Source organism: Drosophila serrata, unplaced genomic scaffold (assembly GCF_035046125.1).
Source record: "Drosophila serrata isolate PLE 108 unplaced genomic scaffold, ASM3504612v1 contig_184, whole genome shotgun sequence".
Lineage (NCBI taxonomy): Eukaryota > Metazoa > Arthropoda > Insecta > Diptera > Drosophilidae > Drosophila > Drosophila serrata.
The window spans coordinates 4,389,653-4,412,825 of NW_028257082.1; the positions used below are offsets into that span (position 1 = coordinate 4,389,653).

Here is a 23,173-nt window from a genome sequence, read left to right on the forward strand (position 1 = left end):
AGGATCAACTATTATTGGGTAGTTAACAGTAAAGTTTATATAACTATTCTTCCTTGATGGGCCAACTCAATTTTCTATGACATCCCAAAGTGATCCCCATTTCCATAACTTTCTTTGCGAGGACCCATCTTTGGCTCCACTCAATTATCGGGCAAACATAATGTGGACATCCCCTTGGATTTGCGACACATTTTACCTGCTGCTTTACCTTGCCAAATGGCATCTTGCCCTTGGGCACCCTCTTCCCCTTAAGCTTTTGTGTCCTAAAACTCCAGTCAAGGGAAGGCCCTCTTCCACCTTCATCGTTGTCGTATGCTACATAATTTTGTCACTAATCCGGGCAATAAGATTGTTTAATTTTGCGCTAAACTTAACGCTTTCTTTGCCTTCCTTTCCTTTTTGCTCCTTGGCTGGCTGGCTGGCAGCTTTTCCGGTTTTTCCTTGGCTTTCCGTACCGTACCGTGGTCTTATTCTGCTGGCGTGGCTTGTTTTTGTTTGGCATTTCCCAGGACGTAAAGCCCCCAAAAACCCCCAACCGCCATGTCTGATTCACAAAGCTATGCAAATTGAGGCACGGCACACCTGCCGTGATGGAAGGTGGAGGTGAAAATTGAGGTGGGGGTGGATATGGAGGCCGTTGGAGAAATGGAACGTAACGTAACGAAATGGAGTCGAGGTCTCGGTCTCATGTGCATTGGCATACATTACCTCTAGTAAATGTTACAATCTAGTGCCGCACCCAATCCCTTTCCCCACCTTCCGAATGCTTTATTCACGCGTCAGGATCCATGTCCTGTGTGTGTGAGAGTGTGTGTGTGTATATGCCTTATTTCGTTTGATTTCGTGCCTGTCCTGGGCTTTGCAGCATTTCCCTTCGCCGCTTTTTTTATTCTTCTTTTTTTATATAGATTGTGCGCTGCTTCCTGCTCGCTTTTGTGTGTGTGATAATAAATTTGCCCTGGTCTAAGGCTGGGGCATGCTGGGGCTCCTTTTTCTCAGTTTGCCTTTTCGATGCTGCTGCTCCTTGGGTCCTTCTACTTTTTTTTTTAAGGTATTTTTATGCAAACAAAACTCGAGTGTATGCAAATATTTGAGTTTTAAGTGTGTTTGCCTCACACAAACACACACACATCCCACATGGGAATGAAGTGAGGGCAGCAAAATTAAAAACCGACTCAAATGAAGCATAAAACAAGAGGGGGAAGAATACCACATCCGAATACCCTTTAAGTTCATTGAAAGGATATCAAATCAAGTCAAATGGAGTCTTAAAGTATGCTATTATATATTATAATTGAATAATACAAAGTAAATATAACATAGCATACTTTTAGACACTCCTTAAAACTCTATTTTAATTATTTCAATTTAAAACCTTTTTCTAATTACAAAAGAAACTTAAGCAAGACCCAAAAAAGAACAGAAACTTTCTCTATTATAGGAACTGTACCCTATCTGTTTCCCTATCTTCACATTTGTTCATTTTGTTCCTTCAATAAATGTGAAAATTATTAAATTAAGTGAGTGCCTTCACTCCAGACTTGGCTTTCAACATATGCCCATGCCCATTGTTTAATCCCCCCTCAGTTGCTGCTCCTTCTTGCTCCTCATCGCCTTCTGGGAAACGAAAGTGGTTTTATGTTTATAAGCAAATAAATTACTGTGTAAATAGGTTAAGTTCCCAGTCCTTGCCTCCTTTGGAAAATGCCTGCCCTGGGGCCCACGGAACAACAATTTCCTCCCAGTTGGGACTTTTACCCGCACATGTGTGTGTGTGTGAGTGTGTGTGGCTGAGGTCCTCGTATCCTCTGGTATCCTTGTGTCTTTGGGGATTTGTTTTTGTGCCCTGCTCCATCTAATTCCTTTTTGTCAGAGTCGTGGCATTTAATGTGACAATTAAATTTCATTTTAAATAAAATATCTGAATATTATTTAGACTTGTGTGCTATGCACATCCTTGAGGACCTTGAGGCAAATGTAAATGGCTCTTAGTGTGTTTATAAATAGACAAAATCTGGGTTTCCAAATCAAAATTATTTGATTAGGTGAAGAAGGTTGGGAGAAACATAGATTAAATTAAAATTTTGGGGTTAAAGTTTGCTTTGAGAATTTGCTATAGGAAATTTAACTGATTATTAAGAGAATTTTTAATTTTATAAGTTGAATTTTTAATGCTTTAATCTTGTGACCATTAATTCATGAATATTACTTTTTGGTTGATATATTTTCACATCCTAATTAAAGCTATTAATCTTTGAACTTGGCAATGATGTTACTACAGCAGCTCATGACTCAGCTCAGCAAAAGTTTCCCTTTTAGTTTTCACCCCTCAATAAACACATTTCTAATCATTTCCCATTTGGTGTCACATAAATTGTCGCTATATCTTCTTTGCACAAGAACTCCTGACACTCTCGGTTGGCACTGGCGAATGATAAATTCGTACTCGCGTGAGCGCAATGAGAAATTATCAAATAAAAGTGCTGAAATAATTACAGTGCGGGGCGAGACGGCGAAATTGTGGCCAGAGAGTTGTCCGAAATGAAAGAAAAGTAATTAAAAAGTGCGAATGAACGAAATAAAAACCGAAAACGATGGAAGAAGTGAAAATTAAAACGAAACGAAACGAAACGAGGCGAGGCAGCAGCTGAAATTCGTTGACGCTTTCCATTAAGCTTAAGGGAAGCTGCTGGCTGTCAACGAAAGGATTAAAGCCAAAAATAATGATAATGATAATAATAATAATAATTATGAGTGAGAGACGACAGATTGTCACAAGTTGTCATAAAGTGAGTGTGGCATTGGGGTTGGGTCTTAACCTACCCATCAGGCACTTTAAGTTCGTTGTTCGTTGTTCGTTGCCAGTGCAGGCTTAATAAACATAACTCATACGCAGCGTAGGCCACAAAGGCTCTCTCATCATCATCATCATCATTATTGTCCTGGCCCCAAAAACACTTGAGGCTGTCTAAGGATGTAAGGGTCGGTCTCTCTCTCAGTGTGTGTGTGTGAGTTTCTCGAGTGTCAGGTAAACAAACAGGCAACGGAGAAAGGTAAGCCATAAGGGAAAGACAGAGGAGGAACGTTGGTTGGGTAAGGACACATTTCCTTGCCTTTCCAGAGAGACTCTTGAAACTATTATAAATGTTGACAATAATGGCTTTTTAAGCCTATTTTCCAGCACTCCGAAAGACCAGGAAAGCAGCCGCTGCCTCCGCACCTGCGACAATAAATGTCATTTAAATGAATTCATTATAATAAGTCAGCTTGATAGATGGCATACTGGCTATTACAGTAGCAGGAAATCGTTTTGTTACACACCTCGTCTTATATATATGTACATATATATTTACACCATATTCAAACATTATGATTACTGAACGAAATGGACTGGACTGGCCTCGACTGGTCTGGGTGACCACAGCCTGTTTTTAATTGGTCGCACAAAGCTTACAAGCGTATTAACATGGCCAAAAGTGAGCGGCTAAGTCGCCAATCTCAAATCGATTTGAGGAAGAGGAATCGCCAAGAGTTAATCCACAAGCCAGAAACCAAACCTCAAAAGCATATGCAAATCATGTTTGACAAGAAGGGGGGAAAGACACAAAAAGAAAATCGAATGAAAATGCCAGGCAAAAGGAAAACACACTCCAGAGGAGAGAGAGAGAGAAGGAGAGGAGAGAGATGAAAAGCCCGAGTGAAGCAATCTATGATACATGACTTTGTGCTGAGATTATAATGCCCGCTGATTGTTTAATCGCTTGGAAAGTGATGGAAAAGTTGGCCATAAGTCCCCAGCCCAACCCAAGAGAGTGAGATAGTGAGTGAATGACAGAGAAAAACCCATTCGAGTGTGCCAACGATGGCAGCAAGTTAATATTTCCATATGCCACGATGCGATAATGTGATTAAGGTTGCTCTCGCCTGGCAAAACGGGGCACACACACCAGAGGCGATAACCATAACCACAGAGTGCAAGGACAGTTATTGGCACAAGTGGCAACAAAGTTGGCACCCCCAAAGGCACAAGGACATGATATTACGACACAAGAAGAGCTAATAAAAAGGCTTAAGCTGGAGATTATCAAAGGGAAAGTGGAAATTAGTATTCTTAGATTGAAGATCATAGTTCTTAGTAATCAAAAAAGACCAATAACCTCTATTTTGTACCAGTGATCACTTAAAGTGCACACAAGAAGAGCTAATAAAAAGGCTTGAGCTGGAGATTAACAAAGGGAAAGTGGAAATTAGTATTCTTAGATTGAAGATCATATTTCTTAGTAATCAAAAAAGACCTCTAACCTCTATTTTGTACCAGTGATCACTTAAAGTGCTCCTAAATAATCTCTTCCAACCGATTCCAATCATGTTTATCCAATCTCATGGCATCCAGCTAATAGTGACAGTCCTCTCAAATGGCAACCGCGCCATGAATAGCTTGTTGATGCAACACTCGAGCAATCAATAAGCCAGTGCTTTTCAAGTAGCAACTTCTCTGCGAAACAACAATGCCAAGCTAATGCCTTTTCATCCACATGCCACATCCCCATCCCCATCCCCATCCCCATCCCCATCCCCATCCCCATCCCATATCCCCATTTCCCACAAAAACCTCACCCCAAACACTACTACTGAGTGATATAAATATGCGACCATTTTCAAATGGAGGACAACGCGGCGCCAGATAGATGGCTTTAGTCTGGACTGAGAGTGTGAGCTGGCGGGGTGGATCCTGCTCTAAGGATAGTTATAAACAGTAAAAATGTCTAAAACGTTTGCCAATCCATGGGATAAAATCTCTCTTTGGCCCAGCGTATTTCTTTTCAGCTCGCAGAGACAACAAACAAACGACAGTAAATCATTCTCAGCTGCGAATGGCGAATAGCGAATGGAATTTTACACTGTGACAAATAATTTTAATGGAATCAATAGTTATTTAAATTGAAATAATAAGGAAAATATTGAAAGAACTTAATTCTTTGAAGATTTATAAGGTTTCATAGTGGAAAAGAAAGGTTTTATAGTTAGTTAGAAGAATTATTAAGAGACTGAATTACAGGACCCAAAAAGTATGCAATGATTTTAACTAGCATACAATCGGGTATTTTATGGAACAGAAGAAGAGATACTTTAATATAAATATATCTAAAGGAAAAGCAAAATTTTGTGGAAAAGGGATTTTAAATCTCTAAAAATCTCTCTAATCAAAATCATTAAAATGTATTCAATGAATTTGACTAGTAAAGAATTACAATAGGCACATTCATTGATTTAAATATAATTACTACTCCATTTCTTTCTGTGCACTCTGGTTGCCTCTATAGCTGGTGACTAGTTCCATTTAGATTTTTTATTGTTGTCGCCATTTTTCTCCTGGGAGGAGAGACTTTTCGCCTACTTTGTGCTGCTGCGGCAGTAAACATACCGAAATGCTTTTTGAATTGTAATTTTCTTTTTTTTTTCTGCAATCCTCCGGGCTCTTGGACTTTTGCAGCTCCTGATTTTGATTCCGATTTTGATTCCGATTTCGATTCCTCTGCTGCCGATGACGTTTGTCGATGAGCTCTCGCTCTTCTCCCATTTCTCTCTCTCTTTCTCTGATAAGCGTGATTGAATTGATTTTCTATTTTCTATTTTCCACACCATTGTTGCTGTTGCGCCACTTTGCTGATGGATATCAATTGAAATGCTTAAACAGGCGCTTTGCGCATTTTCAATTTCGCAAAAGAAGCAACAAAACAAAAAAAGAGACTGGGATTTTGTATACCGGAGAAAGATATTTGTTGATTTTGGCCAGGCCAAGCTGGCAACTTAAATTGTGCTGTCAGTTTGGTCGGGGGAACGGTTGGGGCTAAAGCTTCAGCTTTCGATATTGATTTCGCGCACACACGCATGTGTTTGAAAACTCGGGCTAAATGACGGAAATAATCCATTGATTGCTCGGTCATTTTCCAGACGGGAGAGGAGGGGGAAAAATAAGGAAATTTTGTTTTGAGCAAAGCAACATTGTATCATAATTATACCATAAATGCAAATGGTAAGTTGGTAAGAGAAATATATTAAATTAGGCTTTAAAACAAATACTTTTCTTAAGGAGGAGAGATGAAATAATTATTCAAGTATAATAATCCTAGAACCTTAATAGCCTCTTAAATTAAAGACCATTCTCCTCTCATTGAACTCAGCAGAAAGCAAAGCTATTTAAATTATGAAAAGCACCTTTCATGCTTAAAGTAATTTAATTTTATCTCTCATTCCCCGGCTTTTCAAATCAACTCCCCCGACGACAGCCTTTTAGTTTTATTCATTGAAAATATTTCATTTCCTTTGCCAAACACAAATTCCAATGAACTCCCAGGACTCCACCTCCATTCATTCCTACTATATCTATCTCATAATATGCAAATTCAGTGTGTAAGCGACAGTACGAGTGGTATTTCTGGCCTTCATTGTTCACTTTTTGCAGATACAGATGGGGGAGGGGGATGGGGGGAGGGAAATAAGGGGCGTGGGTCGAACACAATTCAAACATTTATCGATTCCCATTGTTGATTAGCATTTTCCACTCCACTCCGTAAAGGCGCTACCCCTCTTCGCTTCATTTGATTTTCATCATCAACGAGAAGGAAGCGCTGTGCAAACAAAGCAAATAAATGCCAAAGGCAACTCCCCGAAACGTTTGTCAACCCCTAGATTATATAGTATAGTATACTATATAGTATGGAATATGATAAGCACCTGTTCTGGTCCCCAATCCTGTTTGCTTTATTTTCAGACCTGTGTCCGGCCTGGCACCTCTGTAATTTGATGACCCTGTGCTGTGTGTGCCATCCCGAAACTATTAAGTAAATTGAATATCTTTCTATTTTTGGTTTTTGCCTTTTTTTCCCCCCATTCTTTTCCCCTATTTTCCTTTATTTTTTTGCTGGATTTTCCAAACAGTCGAAGGAGACCGAGGACCCAAAACGAGACTTGAGTTCTAAATTACACTAATGGACACCGAAATGTAACCGAGCAAACTTTTCAGATGAACTGCAAAATCTGCAATGGGAGGTGGAGAATGCAGATGGAAAATGGAGATGGATACCATGTAGTCATCATCATCATCAAAATGACCAGGGGAAAATGGCTGAAGGGGATGGAGCTTCTAAATAGCTGCGCTTCAAGTGTTTGCCGCAAAATGTGTGCACAGGCAAACTTTTGACCATAAATTATGGCATTTATTCAAAAGGCAAACGCTCTCTCCGGATGTCTAAGGGGGCAAGAGGAGTATTATCCTTTTCTTCGCCTCATCCTCTGTGGATTTTCATTTATTAGCCTCTCGCCCCGCCTGGCTTTCCTCAAACCCCTCGCCCCCAAAAAACTTGCAATCCCAATTGACAGACAGTCTCGAAATTTGACCAGCCGTAGAGAGAAATTGAATTTCTCGTTAGGAGCCTGACCCTGGATGCACTAAGGAAAATTCGGTGCGAAATTTAGGACATTCTTTATATTTATTCAAGTTAAATGGTAGATTCTTTGACTAAGAGTATTAAATTAAATATTTTATAGACTAAAATTCAAGATTAAACTTGTGTATCTTGATAATATAATGCCTAATGATGTATACTTTGCATCCAACATTATTTTAAACGGAAATTTCAAGATTTTACAGAAAGATTTCTGCATAAATTTAACAACTGTCTTGTTTTTGAAACTCTCTTGATTTTCCCTAATATTTTTTCCCGCCTGTATAGAGCGGATATGGAGTTGCAGCTTTCAACCCAGAGCGGCAGCTGTCATGTAAAGCTCATTTAACAATGGCAACCGAGGCGGCATCATCATCGGTCCCAGTCCCCTCCCCTCTCCTTTCTCCACCCCTTTCAGATCCTGGAGCATAAAAAGCGCAAGTTGCTCCATGGCGCGTGCAGCTCGAAAGGCGCTGCTTGCCGCATGCCGCAGCTTCATTAAAATTGCAGCAACCGAACCAACCAATGGAGAAAGGGTTGCAAAATGGGGCGGGGGGGTAGGTTGGATTGGGGCAAAGTGCCAGCAAGATGGCCTAACGACGTCAGCACACAATGGGGCACACAATGCGGATGTGTGCGACAACAACTACAAAAAGGAGAATAAAAAAAGAAGAAGGAACCGAAACGGCAATAGAACATTCCACAATACACCCCAAATGCCGGGAGGCACAGCTAGGAGGAGATGGAGGAGCTGCAAGAAGCAGGAGCAGGAGCAGGAGCAGGAGCAGGAGCTAAGAGCGTGGGCTTAAAGCCAGCAAATGACGTTGAGTCCAAGTCAAAGACGATGACGCACACTGGATAAAAATAACGAACAAAAAAGAGACCAACCAAGAGCTTGAGTTTTAGAGAATATTAAAAGCATACCTTTACTCTAAATATATTTGTTATTATACAAAACTTTTCTAGTTATAGAATTCGATTTTTAGAGTCTTCAAATCAAGTGTAGTCTCTGACAAGCGTATTTTAATTATACTCTGCTAACAAAACTCTTCATTAAATATTTCACAGATTTATTCCCCCGGATTCTTACCGAACCTTTCCCACTGTAAGAAACTCAGCCTCAAAGATGCCAAGGACCAAGACGGTGGCAAGGACAGCGACGACATCTCGCGTGACCTGAATTATTGGTGGCATATTGCCACTCATTGACTTTGCCGCAACGCCCGAGGCAAAAGAAAATGCGCCACTCGACTGAAAGGAGCGAGTGCAAAAAGGAAGGAAAAAAAAAAGGAAAAATACCAAGAGAGAATGGAGAAGGAAAATGCAAGGAGGTAGGTCCATTCAAGGAGCCAGCTTTAAGTTTACTGGGCAAACAATTTGCAGCGACCGGCTTTAATCAATTTCTCTTCAAAAATGCAACAGTCAAGACAAAAGGGAGCGAGAGGCTGAGTTGAGCAGAACCAGAAGGAACCCTGGCATCCTGGCATCCCTGCATCCTGGTCTTGTCCTGGCCCCGGCAAGGCGATGGAGTGCCGACAAGGCTGACAATTGTTTGTCGAGTTTGTCAAGCGTGGGACGCGAAATGCAACAGGAGCAGATTGCACACTGTCGTCCTTTTTGCAATCCTTACAAATGTGACGCTGCTTTTGTTTGTTTGTCTCGCTTTATTTCACCACTCGTCGACGACATTGCGGTTTAATAATGTGTAAAGTCAAAGTTATTTGATATACCCAAACACACACAGAGAGAGAGAGAGAGGCATACACACAGGATATATACAGCAAGGATACCATACCGCATCCTTTTGCTGCAGTTAGTCATTGCTTGAGAGTCCCACCGCTTGCTTGCTTGCTGCTGCCTGGCTTTTCTCCTTTAAATTTATTGGGGTTTTCTGTCTGCCATTATTTGTTAGGCCCTCCTCGCCCCAGGGACACGCCTCCTAACCGTTTGCCTCCCTTTTCTCCACACACACACACACACACGGCACACACACGTCTCATTTCGTTCGCGCTTTCCACAAAAATTGAAAATAAATTGAATGACGTTTTTATTGATCTCGATTTTCGTTGGAAGCGGTCTGTGTTTCTGCTTTTTTCCTTTCCGTACTTAGTTTGACGCTTAGCTGTCACTCGAGAAAAACACAGAGAAAGATATTGGAAAACAAGAAAAAGACTGACAGAGTCTGAGTTGTGGCTTAAAGCTGGGAAATTCCCTTTAATGTCAAGTGGAACATTTATTTCTAAAAGCGAAGAGCAATTATTTACATTCGATTGACGACTGATTGTTTGACTATTGGATTTTAATTGAATAAAGCGAATGGAAGTGAAATTCCGCGCACTTATCACTCAAGAGAGTCATTCTCCTTTTTTATTTGTTAATCCAAATTCAATCAGCAATCGTCATATTTTTTTGTATCCTGCCAAATAATCCAAGACAGAGTCACTCAATGTTGACTTGATCAGCCCAAAGAGTAGTCACCTGTCTCCGGATTTTTGTTCGCTTGATTGACACTCGTATGAATATATAATCCTTCGTCGATGTGTCAACGGAATGAAATTGCCAGAGTCTCCACCCCCCGCCTTTCAGTGTCCAAAAAAGTGGAGAAATATTTATATATCTCTCTCTTCCCCCGGGGAAAACTTGTGACATTTTTCATTTAAAAAGGAACTTAAAAGGAATGGTGGAATGATAGTGCAGATCCTGGCTCGCATTTATATTCATTCCGGGCCGGGGCATTAGTTTTTTCCTTTTGCCTTCCTTTGTCTTTGGCCATATGAAAAGAAATTGGCGCCCGAGCGGGGGAAACCTGTGTTTGTTGGTCAGAATGGGGGAAAAGTTTATCTCTGGCAGAAGAGTCAGAGAGAGTGCGAGTCTGGTGTGTTCGCCCAAGTGCAATTTGTCAGGCTCGTGACTGGTGAGGGTAGAAAATGCTACGGAATTGGGATTCCCCCTCACCTCTGCACCCATCTTGGTGCCCGCTTCATTTGTTGGCTTAAGTAACTTAACAACTTTACGCTTGCAACTCGCGTACGCGACGCGAGGCGACTCGAAGCGACTCCTTCGGCGACGTCCTCTTGTTTATATTGATAATGTGCCATTTATTTTATTTAAGGCAATGCGCTCGCCCGCTCGATTTGCAGTCACGTTCCGGAATCGGGGACTCTCTGGCTCCTTGCAAGGAGGAGGCGACAGGACGAATGAATTGTGTAGGTTTCAGCAACTGCGAAATGGCACACTCGCACACATGTGAGTGTGGAAAAGGGGGTGGTGTAGGTAGGGGAAGGGGCATGTGCAAAGGACATGCCACAACTTGCTGTTGCATAATGCATTAAGTGCTGCGAGTGGGAGAAATATCCTGGTGGCTGCTGCAGGAGTTGCTCTGCTGAGTTATTGACTTGAAGTTTGTTGCGGAATTTCCAAGTGCAACGTGTGTAAGGCATAACAAATTAGGCGCGTTTGGCAAGCAGAATGTTGCAAGGATAATGTAATAGGTGGAGAGAGAGAGAGGGAGAGATGGGCTACGGGATATATATATATAATGGCACCAGACCCTGCACTTGAAACTGATTTTCGGTAAGGTCTCGAGGGTGCAAGGAGATACTTATGCAGTCTTAAGACATTTAAGAGGATGTCGGATTAAATTGTTAAGGTATCTCAAGGATATTCAAGATGTATAGCTTAAGTACAACTTGTTATTACCAGCTTTATGGCAATCCTTTTAGAAAAATATAAACACAATTCCCTAGCATGTCAATTTGTTGTCCTTCTCATCAATTATTAAAAAGAAAAAATATTGAAATTCCTACAAATTGATTCAATGACAACCGCAAAGTTTTCGCTCTTTTCTTTTGCATTTCCATTTCCTTTTTATTTTCTTCTTCCTTTTCCTAACTATTGATGATTCCTTTTCGCTTTCCTCTCATTCGTGTGCGCTCTATTTCCCATTTTCAGGAAAGTTTTTTTTTTATTTAAATTGGATTTGCGCTTCTTTCATTCGTTTTGGTTGATTTTGTACATTAAGTTGCTCTTGCCATTCATTTCTTCTGCCCGAATGCTTATTATTATTATCGATTTCAATGCTGTCCAGCGATTTTTCATGGCAAATTGGAGAAGCAAAGAATACAAAAAAAAAAATGTATATAGAACGCAAAAGAGGGGACACATAATGGAATTAAAAATAATTGGATGACATTGAATATGTGGGTGAGTGAGCAGAATCAGAAGAGGTCCTTGCCAGCGTCACAGACAGAGCTAGAGAGTTCCTGTCTTGTCTTTAAAATTTAATTACCAAAGTATTTCCGAGGCGGCGCCTTAGGCAAAACCGGAAATTCAAGCGTCAACTACGAAAATTGGAATAAACAACAAACACAGAAGCGTCCCCGCAATGGATGTCAAAGTGGTGAGCTTTGTTCCACAATCTATCTCTCTCCCCAGCTTTCTCTTTCTCTTTCTCTTTGTCTGTTTTTTATTTTTCGCAAGCGGAAGAGTTGCCATTTTCATTTTCTTTTGCCAGGACCCCGTCGCCATTTTCTTTCATTCTTTTCGACCATAATTTGCATGGCATGGGAACTTGACTTTTGTTGGGAAAAAAAAGCGAAAAGTAAGGCCGACGCGGAAAATATGTTGCAGCGGCTGGCTGTGTTGCTGCCGGGATATAATAGAAAAATAAGGTGCCACACAATATGGCCGAGAGCTTTACAGTTGGTTAAGTAGCAAAAGCGAGCGCGAAAGGATGCCAAGGAGGCGAGAGCGAGAGGATCAAGTGCCACCAGCTAACCGGCAGCCCAGAAAAACTCTCGGGGAAAATCGAGGCGGGGGGGAGGCATTTCAGCGAGGTCGCACCATCGCACAGCGCCAGAGCATGGCGTGAAAATTGTGTTGACAAGAAAATTATAAACCGGAAAATGTTTTATGTTGTGGCTATGCGATTTTTCTACCCCATTCTTATGTCCTTTTTTTACTCCCTCTCTCTCTCTCTCTCTTTGCAGCTCTCACTTTCGTGCTTCTGACGCTTCCTTTTTCCCCAAGTGGCTTTTAAATTTTCAGCTTGGCTCATTGTGGTCAAATTAAATTGAGGGGAAATTACCAATGAAATGAAGCCAATTTTACTGAAAGGGTCAGAGGTTTGCTAAGCAATGCTTGACTAAGCAAAGGGTTTTTCTAAATATTTTATAGTGTATAGAAAATAATGCTATTTATTTCTTACATTTCTGATCCATTTTTGTAACTTGATCTTATTGATTTACAAACAATTTCAGTTGGATTAACACCTTTAACACCCGGCATTGACCCAATTTTCTATGCGAAACTCAACTTAAACTCGTTCTTAGTGGGTTATTAAATGGCATTTGAAAGTCTAGAATGCGGCAATGTAGCAATAAATTAGTGTCGCGGTCGCTGAAAAAGAAAAGTTTAAATACACCCAAGTACACAATACAATCACAGGACTTGTACATAGGCCTTTCGTCCTCGAGGACATTATATATATGTATATATGTGCTAGTTACTTGCCACGTTTAAGTTCGTTAAACATTTAAGCCCAGCTTGGGTTTTGTGTGTCAAGCACACACACACTCTCATACACATACCCATAAGTATATGTATACGAGTATGAAAACTCTCGTTGGGGACAAAAAGAGGTGAAAATGAGTGCAAACACACACTCGCCTACAATTACAGCACTCAAAAAGGAAGGATGGGCGAGGGGCGGAAAATGGGGAAACTGGAGGAGAAAAAAAAACGCTCGGTGAAACGAAATTGCTCGGCAACTTTACTGCATAGTTAATTAATAGGATAACACAATTAATTTGTGGGCAATGAATGTCTGAGCTTTATTTGCCGCCCAGCCAGGCAAAAACTACAAGTGCCCAAGGGTCACTGTGTGTGTATATATCCTTTCCACATTTACATTCACATCCTTATCCAACTTGCAGCTGCCACACAGATGATGATGATGATGATGATGTGAAATCCTGCAGTCAGAAACTCGCTTATCACGCAGCTGTGGCTTCGGATAATTGCCAAAAGGCTTATGAGATTTTCATGGCCAACCCGCTCCTAATGATCCATCAAAGATAATTGGAATTGGTAGGGTCCGGTTGGATTAATGATCGTCTCGGACAATATATATACATATATATATTTGGTTAAATAGTGAAGTCTCAGAACCACAAAACTATGAATATTAAATCGGGAAATTTGCCACACGGGTTAGATTAGTTTGTGAGGACTTGTAAAAGGTTCTCTGAGTAATATTTCTATAAAATAGAAAAAAGAGTTTTAAAATTATAATATTTAAGAATAAAAAACAGAGGAAAGGGAGAGTTATATTTGTAATCATTTAATACCCTCTCAAGGGTAATATAATTTAAGTCAAAAGCTGTAAATTACTCATTTCCGACCCTATAAAGTATATATATTCTTGATCAGTGTCAACAGCTGAATCGATGTAGCAATGTCCGGTAAAAAATAAATTTTCGAAAATTTTATAAGGGGTTACATCGTACAAATTATCAAAAAAAATTGGCAAAAAAATTTTAATTTAAAAAATCTTAACTTGAGTATGCAGATTTATAACCCTAACAAAAACTTGCATAGAACAGTTCTCCGTTTTGAAATTAATGCTATTTTGGCCTAGATATGAGTTTTTAAAATTTTGATTTGTCAAAAAATAGGTAATTTAAAAAATATCTAAAAATCTATTCAAAGAATGCAGAAATTTTAAATTTACCTATAAAAGATTTCCGATTCTATTCTATACATAATTCTATAACTAAGTAAAGAAAGAGCTCTTTAAAGTCTTTATCCCGATTTTGAGTTTCCCTTATATAACCCACTTGCAGATAAATATTTTAAAACCATCTTAAAAGGATAACTTGTATCCCCTTTTACCACTCACTAAAAACCTTTACAAAAAACGGATATATATATATATATATATATACAATTTAAAGCCAAGCCTTATAAATAACTTCTTTCCGCTTTTATCAACGAACAAAGAACATTTTGTAATATGACTAATACATTCATTGAGGCTTTCGGCCCCAAAAGGCAAACAAGGCAAAGATGGGAGGAAAAGCCAGTGGCTCAATTAACCACACACCATCCTCCTGCACAGAAAAAAAGTCTATATATATATATTTGAATATATATGTAGCCTCTGAGCCGAGTAGCTACTTACAAACATCAGTTTTAACTATTGTTTGCACACTCGACTCAAGAGCGAGGAGAACAAACTGGAGGAGCAGGCAGAGGTGGCATAAAAAGGACGAACTATGCCCAACTTTAAGGACCTGACTCGGGCGTTCTCCTTCCTTTTTTTCTCTATTTTTTTTTTGTTGGGAATAACAAAAGGCCGTTGGCCAAACAAGCTGCTGCTGCTGATGCTGCTAGCAAACGCCTAAAAAGCGTTAGCCAGAAATTTTCAAAAACGTAATTTTTTATGCTGTCACAAATTTGATGGTGATGCTACAACGGTCCCAGCCCATCATCCCACCTCGCTCCCTTCCTATCCTGATGATGATGGCATTTTGTCAGCATTATATAGTATACATAAAATACTTCACTTTATGTTTGCCATTCTTTGGCAGTTGTTTGTTTTGTTGCGGCTAAAAAAAAAAAAGAAAACAAAAAGCTTTATAAGGAAAAACACCCGCAAAAAAAAAACAAGCCAACTTAACTTGTTGTCCTGCAGGAAAATAAAGAGAGACCTGCTTTCACCCCTTTTCCATTTTTTGTTTTTCGCCTTTTGCTAATTTGCAGCTTTGTGAAAAATTCAGGGAATCCGCTTTTTGCCTTTGATTTTTTGGTCTGCCCTTCGGCAAGCAGGTTGTTTGTGCCAGAAATTAACGAAAAGATCAATAGACTTTAGGGGGAAAGGCTACTCTTACATCTAAATAAAAATACTTAATTTAATATTTTAGAATTAATTGAGAGTTACCTTGAAGTTGTCCATGTCTAAGAGTTGCGAGGCCTAAAAATCACTCGGAACGGTGATAAACAATTTGTAATTATTTTATTTTGCTTTATAATAGTTACACAAGAAGAGAAAAACATAATGCTTTTCCCTCTTTTTTCGAATTATTATTATAATTATGAGGTTTCATCAATTGGTTGATGTGGGGGAGAATCTCTCTTTATATTTTGTAAGCCAAAAGCTAAAGCCTTCTACAAGGGACCCAAGACTCAAGCACACACACACAGAATTCTCAAGCTAAGCTCGGCGCTTCAGCTGCATTTAATTAATTAAGTTCTTATAGAGAGACAGCCACTAGATATAGATGTATATATGGTGTGTATTTAAAGGATATTTATTATATATATAGTATATAGAGAAGCACAGAGATACCAAAAACAAAATGGAGTTTATTATAAAAGCACAAAAGCACAAACAACAAAAGCGAGACAAGATCAGTTTTCGTTGAGGCCCTAAAATTCAGGGACGGGTGGGGGGAAGGGAAATTTCGATATTGTTCTATATAATTTTTCATAATTTTTGTGGGATGAGAAATTAAAAAGACTTGAAGCTTACGTTCTACGAGTCACACGAAGCAAAAGATAGGGGTATGGTTTTTATTTTCTGATTAAGGGAAATACTGACCTTGATGCTGTCGTAACAGGCGGTGACCTTGCCGTTCTGCACCTCCACATTGGCCGGGGGATGGGCAAATTTGCATTCGGTATCCTGGCGCGAACATTTGTTCCGCTGAAACTCCCGACAGACTTCCAGTTGCAGCCAGCGCGAGTCCTTGCCGTTGAGCAGGCTGTTCATATTGACAACGTTGGCCATCGTGTTTTTGTTTTATTTTTTTTTGTTGGGGTTATATATTATATAACTATATATATAACTGGTTACGGATCTGGGTTAGCTGGAGTTTTTTATATAGCCTAGCGACTAGATTTCTTTTTTTTTGTTTCTTAATTGCTCCTCTCGCGTCACGCACACACAAAAATCACTAAAAATCAAGAGCACAGATCAGCACCTATTTATGTGTATATAGTAGATGGTATGAATTTCAGTTGGTTTTCTTTTAATAGTTCTTTAGCGCTTTAGTTTTTCTTGTTTTGTGGAGTACAAAGCTTGTGGGGATAGCTGATAGCTTGGGCTATATAATTTTGATTCAAATCGAACGCTTATTCAAATATATCTATATATATATATATATATGTGTGTGTGTTGGTGTATATATATCTATATAGACGCAGCTGTTAATTTTGTATTTTTTTATATATATATATATTTTACTGCTTTTTTTTTGTGTGTAAGCTGATTTTACATTATCTGAAATGAGAGTAAAAGAGAAATAGAACTTTAGGATCATACCAACTTGGTTTTATATTCCAAGACAGATAAATAGTATGGCGAAAGACAGAGATAGATATATGTTCCGAGAGAGAGATAGAGATGTGAGAGATGTGGAAACTGATCAAGTATATATATTACTTTAGGGTTAGTAATGCGCAGATCGTTGGTGTTATGTTTTTTGGTTTTATTATTATGCTCAATGCAAATGCTCAAATGATAAGACATAAACAAAAGACAGTAGACATAACCATAATTATATAGAATTATTTGCAATAGATTTCCTTGGCTAAAAATATATGAGCGAATGGTGTGCAAAAAAATAAAAGTTCTCGTTCCATACAAACTTATGATATAGTCACTAAAAATAGTTTGCCACGAACGGATATCTGGCTGTATATCTATGTATATGTATTTATGTATATATAGAGCGTGTGAGCAGCGTTGCAGCTTCCTGGAGAGAGAGAGAGAGAGAGAGAGAGCTAGATAGAGAGGGGGAGGCGCGGGGGGTCACAGCCAAATATATAGCCAAATTAAGCCTAGACCCTAAGGCAGTTCAGCGCAATGCACATAGACCAAATCAAAAATGTAAGACTACGAATAAATAATTATCAACTAAAGTGCACTAATATATGTTCGCAGAGATATACAGATTTATTCGGACGCGGATCAGCGGTGTATATATTTTATTTGATTTCTATTTATTTTGTTGATCTTTTAGCCAAAGCAACATTTAAGAGAGAGAGAGAGACACACCGCCGCAAAAGAGACAGAGAGTCAGTTGTAATTTCCATCTCGTATTTTTATAGCAAAAGGGAATAATATAGTTAAACTTACCGATCAAAAGATATATATATTTTTATTCTCAATTAATTAAGTACTGTAAAAAATTGTATACAAATACATATATATATATAAATATATTCAGAAATATTTAAAGAGAGAGAGAGAATTGAAATGAAGTGTTTTCTGTTAAAACCACAAAGTGATTCAATCATCGATGACGGCACACAATTTGATATTTATATTTTGTTGTTATTAGCATTTGAGGATTGTTTTTGTTTGTTTGCCTTTCCCCCCTACCTCCCCCTTACATTGTACTTTTGTTTGAGTTTGTTTTTATCTTTATTTGCCTGTCGGCTTGCAATAGTTTGTTGTTGTAATCGTGTGTATGTGTGTGTGTACCTTTAATCTTATCTTATCAACCGAAGCGGCATATGAATCAAAGTATTTCGAAAAATGGAAATCTATTAAAGCTTTTCCCTACGCTCTACATTTTCCTTCTGATTTTATTTGTTTGTATTTGCATTTTGGGGCTGGGTTCTGGTCTAGAAGGGGAGTGTTCTTGGAAAAGTACAAAAATTGATTATGAAATTGAAGGTCTAGTGTTGCAATTTAAATTTAAATAAAGGAAATTAAAAGGTTTTAAATGTTTAAGGTTAAAAGTTACATATAACTATAAAAAAAAAAACAAGAAAATAAAGCAAACAAATGAACAAGAAACCAAAATCAACATTTTTTCCATCATTTTCTATAGAAAACATTTTTAACAAGTAATATTTGGCAACCAAAACAAAGATTAACTCATTTCCTGACATATCTAAAAGACATACAAATTGCCAGACTTTTTTACTTGGAAAATATATATAATTTTTAGACAAAACATTTGGTAAATTAAAAGCAAAATATTCCACAAAACCTTTTCAGCACTTTCCCCTTTCAGAATTATTCTGGAAACCAGCAAAAAAAACAATTTCCTATCTCTAGACATTTGGCATTTCAAAAGATATGGCACCGACACACTAAATTATCTCAGCCAAGTCAATTTCTGAAAAGATACCGGCGGCCAAGACAATTAATAAACTTTATAGAGTATACACACACTTCAGTGTGTGTGTGTCTGGTATCTATTATTTTGTTAGTATATGGATTTTGTGGATACGTCCGCATGATGTCAGCTGCAAATTGCTTTTCCGTATTTCAACTTGATTTCCAAAGATATAAATTCCAACTTAATTTATGAGCTGAGAAATTGAAGTCCCTGTGTGTGTGTGTGTGTGGGCTAATGTTTATGGCTTGTATTAAAATCATTATTTTTTGAAAACTAAGGTCTATACATAAACCGAAAAGTGAGAAAAAGAATAGAATATATAGATACAGATTCAGGCACTGAAATCGAAACAGAAACAGAAACAGAAATTAGCAGCCATGTCATTGACGCAGTTCGGGTGAAAATTTATGGCCAGAAGCGGCTGTGGAAAACTCGCCACGAAAATAAACTTCCGAATAGTGTTTAGATGTGAAAAATTGGGCCAAGAATAATCCGAAGGTTCTCCTCCTGCCAGTGCCAGTATATATAGTATAATCCATTGATTGGTGCATCCGCCGACCTACAATCAACCTTCGCTCGATCTTGCCTAATATAAATATATATAAAATATGTATATATATAAGGACCCTCACATTTTGGTTATTAAAAAATCATTAAGAAAAAGAGATAAAATAAAAACCTGTGGACAAAAAGCGATGCAAATTGATGTAGACCCAGACCCCAAAGACCAAACAAGTTCAACAAGTTTTGTGTATTTTTTTTTGTCTGTAGGTTTTGTTTTCTTTTTTTTAAGTTTGCTGTATGGTTTTTTTGAAGGTTAAACTTGCCGAAATATAAAAGAGAAGCAATTTGAGAATCAGAGAAAACGCCAGCTAGGAGAGAGTGAAGATTAATGAAAAACTGTTAATTTCCTAAAGTTGTTAACGCAGGCCCACTAAATATTTATTCACATTCGTATTTCATAAATGTTTATGCAAGCTGAGTCAACACGCAAAATGGGGGAAAAGGCAGCTGTTTTTTTGACTGAAGAATTTTTCGGTACAATTCCCAATTTTGGGGTTTCTTTTCGTGTTTGAAGAGTAAAAACTTCTTGTTTAAACCAAGTAATAATATTTAAATAAATGTAAAAATATAGAAATATCTAAAGAATTATAAAATATATATGACTGTTGGAATATTGTATATGTAAATGATAACTTTACTCATTGATAGGTTTTTTGATAGTTTTTAAGGAAATTTTTTAGATAGATTTACTAAAAAAATATGTAAAAATTAATAAGCAACAATTATTGGATGATTAGAACCGATAAGATTATAAAAGTAATGCCTAATAGGCATATTAAAAATATTATTTATGTGAAATTAGATATATTGAAAGGTATTTTACCTAAAAACTAAAACTATTTAACATAATTTGAACTCAATCATTTAGGAAATCGATACATTTCTCTTCCAATCAATTATCCGCTCTCAATAACTTATCCAGCACACACACACACACACACATTTGCCCCACATTACGTAGAACCCATAACAAATCGAGAGCGTTTTGCTGATAAGACGACAAAATATACAACAACAAAAAATGTATTTAACGCTGCCGCCAGTTCACAGTTGGCTGTGAAAGTCGTATATTGTATATTCTGTATTTGCAGTATATATTTAATACTTTTTTGTCGCTCTCTTTTTTTTTAGATATGCGCAACTCATGAGAATTGTACAAAACGACGACTATATCAACTCAAAGTTATGACTAAGGCCTCTTACACACACACACAAGATGGCTAGGAGGGCCAAAAAGGCAGACTTGTATGTAACTCTCACCCCGATGGCAACGTTAAGTTAATGCATTTAAAAAAAAGAAACATTTTACGCAAGCGAAGCCGTAGCAAAACACCGGTCATTGGCTCTGCAACATTATACAATGCTACTCTAACACCGCGGGGAATAAACTAACAAACAAAATATATACATATATAAAAAATAAAACATACTCCGGGCCCACCCCAGAGCTATGACACACATATTTAACGATGCGACCATAAAAACAACAACAAAATAGTGAAAGAAATAGGTGAAAACCAAGGGGGAGGTGGCTATCAATAAACGAGATAAGATAAAAAGAGAGTTATGGGTAAGAAACACTCATATATATATCTATATAAATATTTGCTAAAAGTATGTACATATAAATATGGCTAAAATATAACAAAAAGATTATCCAGTCAAAGCGAAAATAAATCTATTATTAAAAATGTTGCAGTTGGAAACAGGAAACTTTCCCGTCTTAAATGTCAGCCATAAATGGCAATTGGCTAAATGATCGTTTTGACTTTGGGATTATGTCATACTACAGGTGGGTCGCAGATGTGTCTCCAACTAATTCTTTTTGGCCAAAAAGATGCTCCATAAATGGAGTTTTAAGTTTTCGACTTGCCTAATTAATTCTCATTGTCATCTGTCTTGACTTGGCTAATTAATTTGGCAGTACACGATGCGTGGGCCCAAAATGTTTATATATTTTCTTTTGCTCTTTTAATGTCTCTTGACTCGCTGACTGATTTCATTGACAGCTATTAGTGTTTTTTTATTTTTCTTTTGTGAAATCTCTTTCGAAAGTTTTGAGCTTAAGATACATTCATATATTGCATCTTTTCAGACAAAACTGTCCCTTATTTGGTATTTCTGTATATAACTTTTGGCAGAGCTTTCGAATGGGTGCTGAAAAGATCGGCAGATTTAAGAGCTATATATGGTCTAGATATGGCTATGACTAATGGGAAAGGAGATGAAAACGATGCGTGCCGAAAGCGTGAATAAATGTATTATAAAATAGAGAGGAAGAGGCTTGATAAGCCAAGTTTTAGGAAATATTATTATTTAAAGTTTAAAGATCAAAGTTTAATATTTTCATTACCCAAACTTTAAGCGCTTTCCTAATTCAAAGCAATTTGTGCATAGACCTTGGCACTTAACTTTATTGAAAAACCATTAATTTGTATCTCAGGCTTTCATTTTCTTTCAAAAACCTTGCCCTAGTCTCTAGTATTTTATTTCACATCAAATTCAAAGCTTTTTTGTCACGTTTTTTTTCTATTTATTTACCAAATTCATATTCAAATTTTTTGTTCACACAGACAAATCAATTTCTTTAGACGATCATCACTAATTACGTCAGAGGTAGGAAAGCTATATATGTATAATAGAAGAGGCCGAAAAAAATAAAAGCAAATGAGGGAAATCAAAAACAAAAAAATTCATAAATGAGAGCGCTGCCTGCTCTCTATCGCTCTCATATATTAGATGTTTTTTGGTTTTTTTGGCATAAACTTTTGCTTATCTTGAGACACACACACACAGAGAGAAAATTCAAATACTAATGCAATGAGAGAGTCATAGATTTCTGTGCACAATTAATTTAATGTTTATATTTTGCTCTTTTCGTTTTCTTTTTCTTTTTTTTTGGAACCAAAAATAGATGCCAAAGAGCGGGAGAGTAATATTTATAAAAATTTTAAAGAAAAAATTCCTTACAAATTGAGAATTGAGTTAATCTTTGAACTAATTTGTGTACACATAATCACATTGACAGACACGCCTCTTTACCCCCCTCTCCCCAGAAGGTTAAACAATCAATTCTGCCTTCAATTGATCTCAATTGTGCGTTTGGACCCCAAGGGCCAGTGAAAGGGTTAAACGAACTGAAGTAGAGATGGTCACTAAATTTATACTAGAGTCACGAATACTAAAACACTTACGTATTTAAAATATGTTGTTTAAAAATCATTAAAGATATTGGTAATGATAATATAATAATGTTATGATACTATTGCTTACGTTTTTGTCATCTCTACGCTTCAGAATTAAATTATTACAAGAACTTTGTTATATACAAAAACAAATAAAGGAAACGATATATCGTTTGCAGGGAAAAAGAATTATTTTTGGACTGCTTTCAGCACTTCCAAAAAGCTGCCAAAAAAAAATGGGGAGTGAGTGCTGCTTTTGGGGGGCTTTCTCATCTCAGTGTGTGTGCGTGTGTGTGTGTGGATGCACAGCTGCAGATACATCCAAAAAAGATACATCCAAAAAGTGTGCGGCAGCTGTCGCTTGTTATGGTGAATGCCACAGATACTCGAATGCTCAGAGGTACAACCAACGAAACACGTTCAAAATTTCTTTTTTCAACTTGGTTGTGAGTGTGTTTTTTTGTTTTTGGCATGTACTAAGAGAATTATGTTAGGGTATCTCAGTTCTATATAATTAAGGAAGCCATAATAGAAGGCAAATTGGGTGTGAAATAAATCGAAATGGAATTGTACCACAAAAATATTAACAACAAATGCAAAGAAACTACAAGATAATCAAATTGGTAAACTTTTTAGCACATTAAATTATTTAATAATTGATTTTAAATTAAAAAAAAGTTAATTTAAAAGAAACAGCAACTAATTTTAATATTCTTTTGGTAACTATGAAAATATCTTATCTCCATCTCTAATAAATTTTATAATATTTGCCTTAGAAAATGTAAAAAATGTGCTACAAAATTTTATTTTTCTAAGCAAATATCGATTCTAATATATTTTGGCT

General features: G+C 37.5%; 1 protein-coding gene and 1 long non-coding RNA gene across 32 annotated transcripts in view; one reads left to right on the top strand and one right to left on the bottom strand.

The window, feature by feature from the left end:
- Positions 1–23,173, bottom strand: part of mbl (splicing regulator muscleblind) — a 128,522-nt gene that overhangs the window by 99,083 nt on the left and 6,266 nt on the right. For 16 of the 31 annotated variants that reach the window (XM_086828266.1, XM_086828261.1, XM_086828264.1 and 13 more), the window contains exon 2: positions 16,048–16,728. The exons of 5 other annotated variants lie outside the window; for them this stretch is intronic. In XM_086828266.1, coding sequence (XP_086684392.1) covers positions 16,048–16,236 — 189 coding nt within the window. In that variant the 5' untranslated portion in view covers positions 16,237–16,728. Of the gene's footprint in view, positions 1–15,387; positions 15,421–16,047; positions 16,729–23,173 lie in introns of all 31 variants that reach the window. 10 more of the 31 variants (XM_086828265.1, XM_086828260.1, XM_086828259.1 and 7 more) reach the window with 1 other exon arrangement.
- LOC147644366 (uncharacterized) lies at positions 5,323–22,913 on the top strand. Its single transcript, XR_015270642.1, has 2 exons — positions 5,323–8,779; positions 20,276–22,913. It is a non-coding gene; the product is annotated as an uncharacterized LOC147644366 (long non-coding RNA).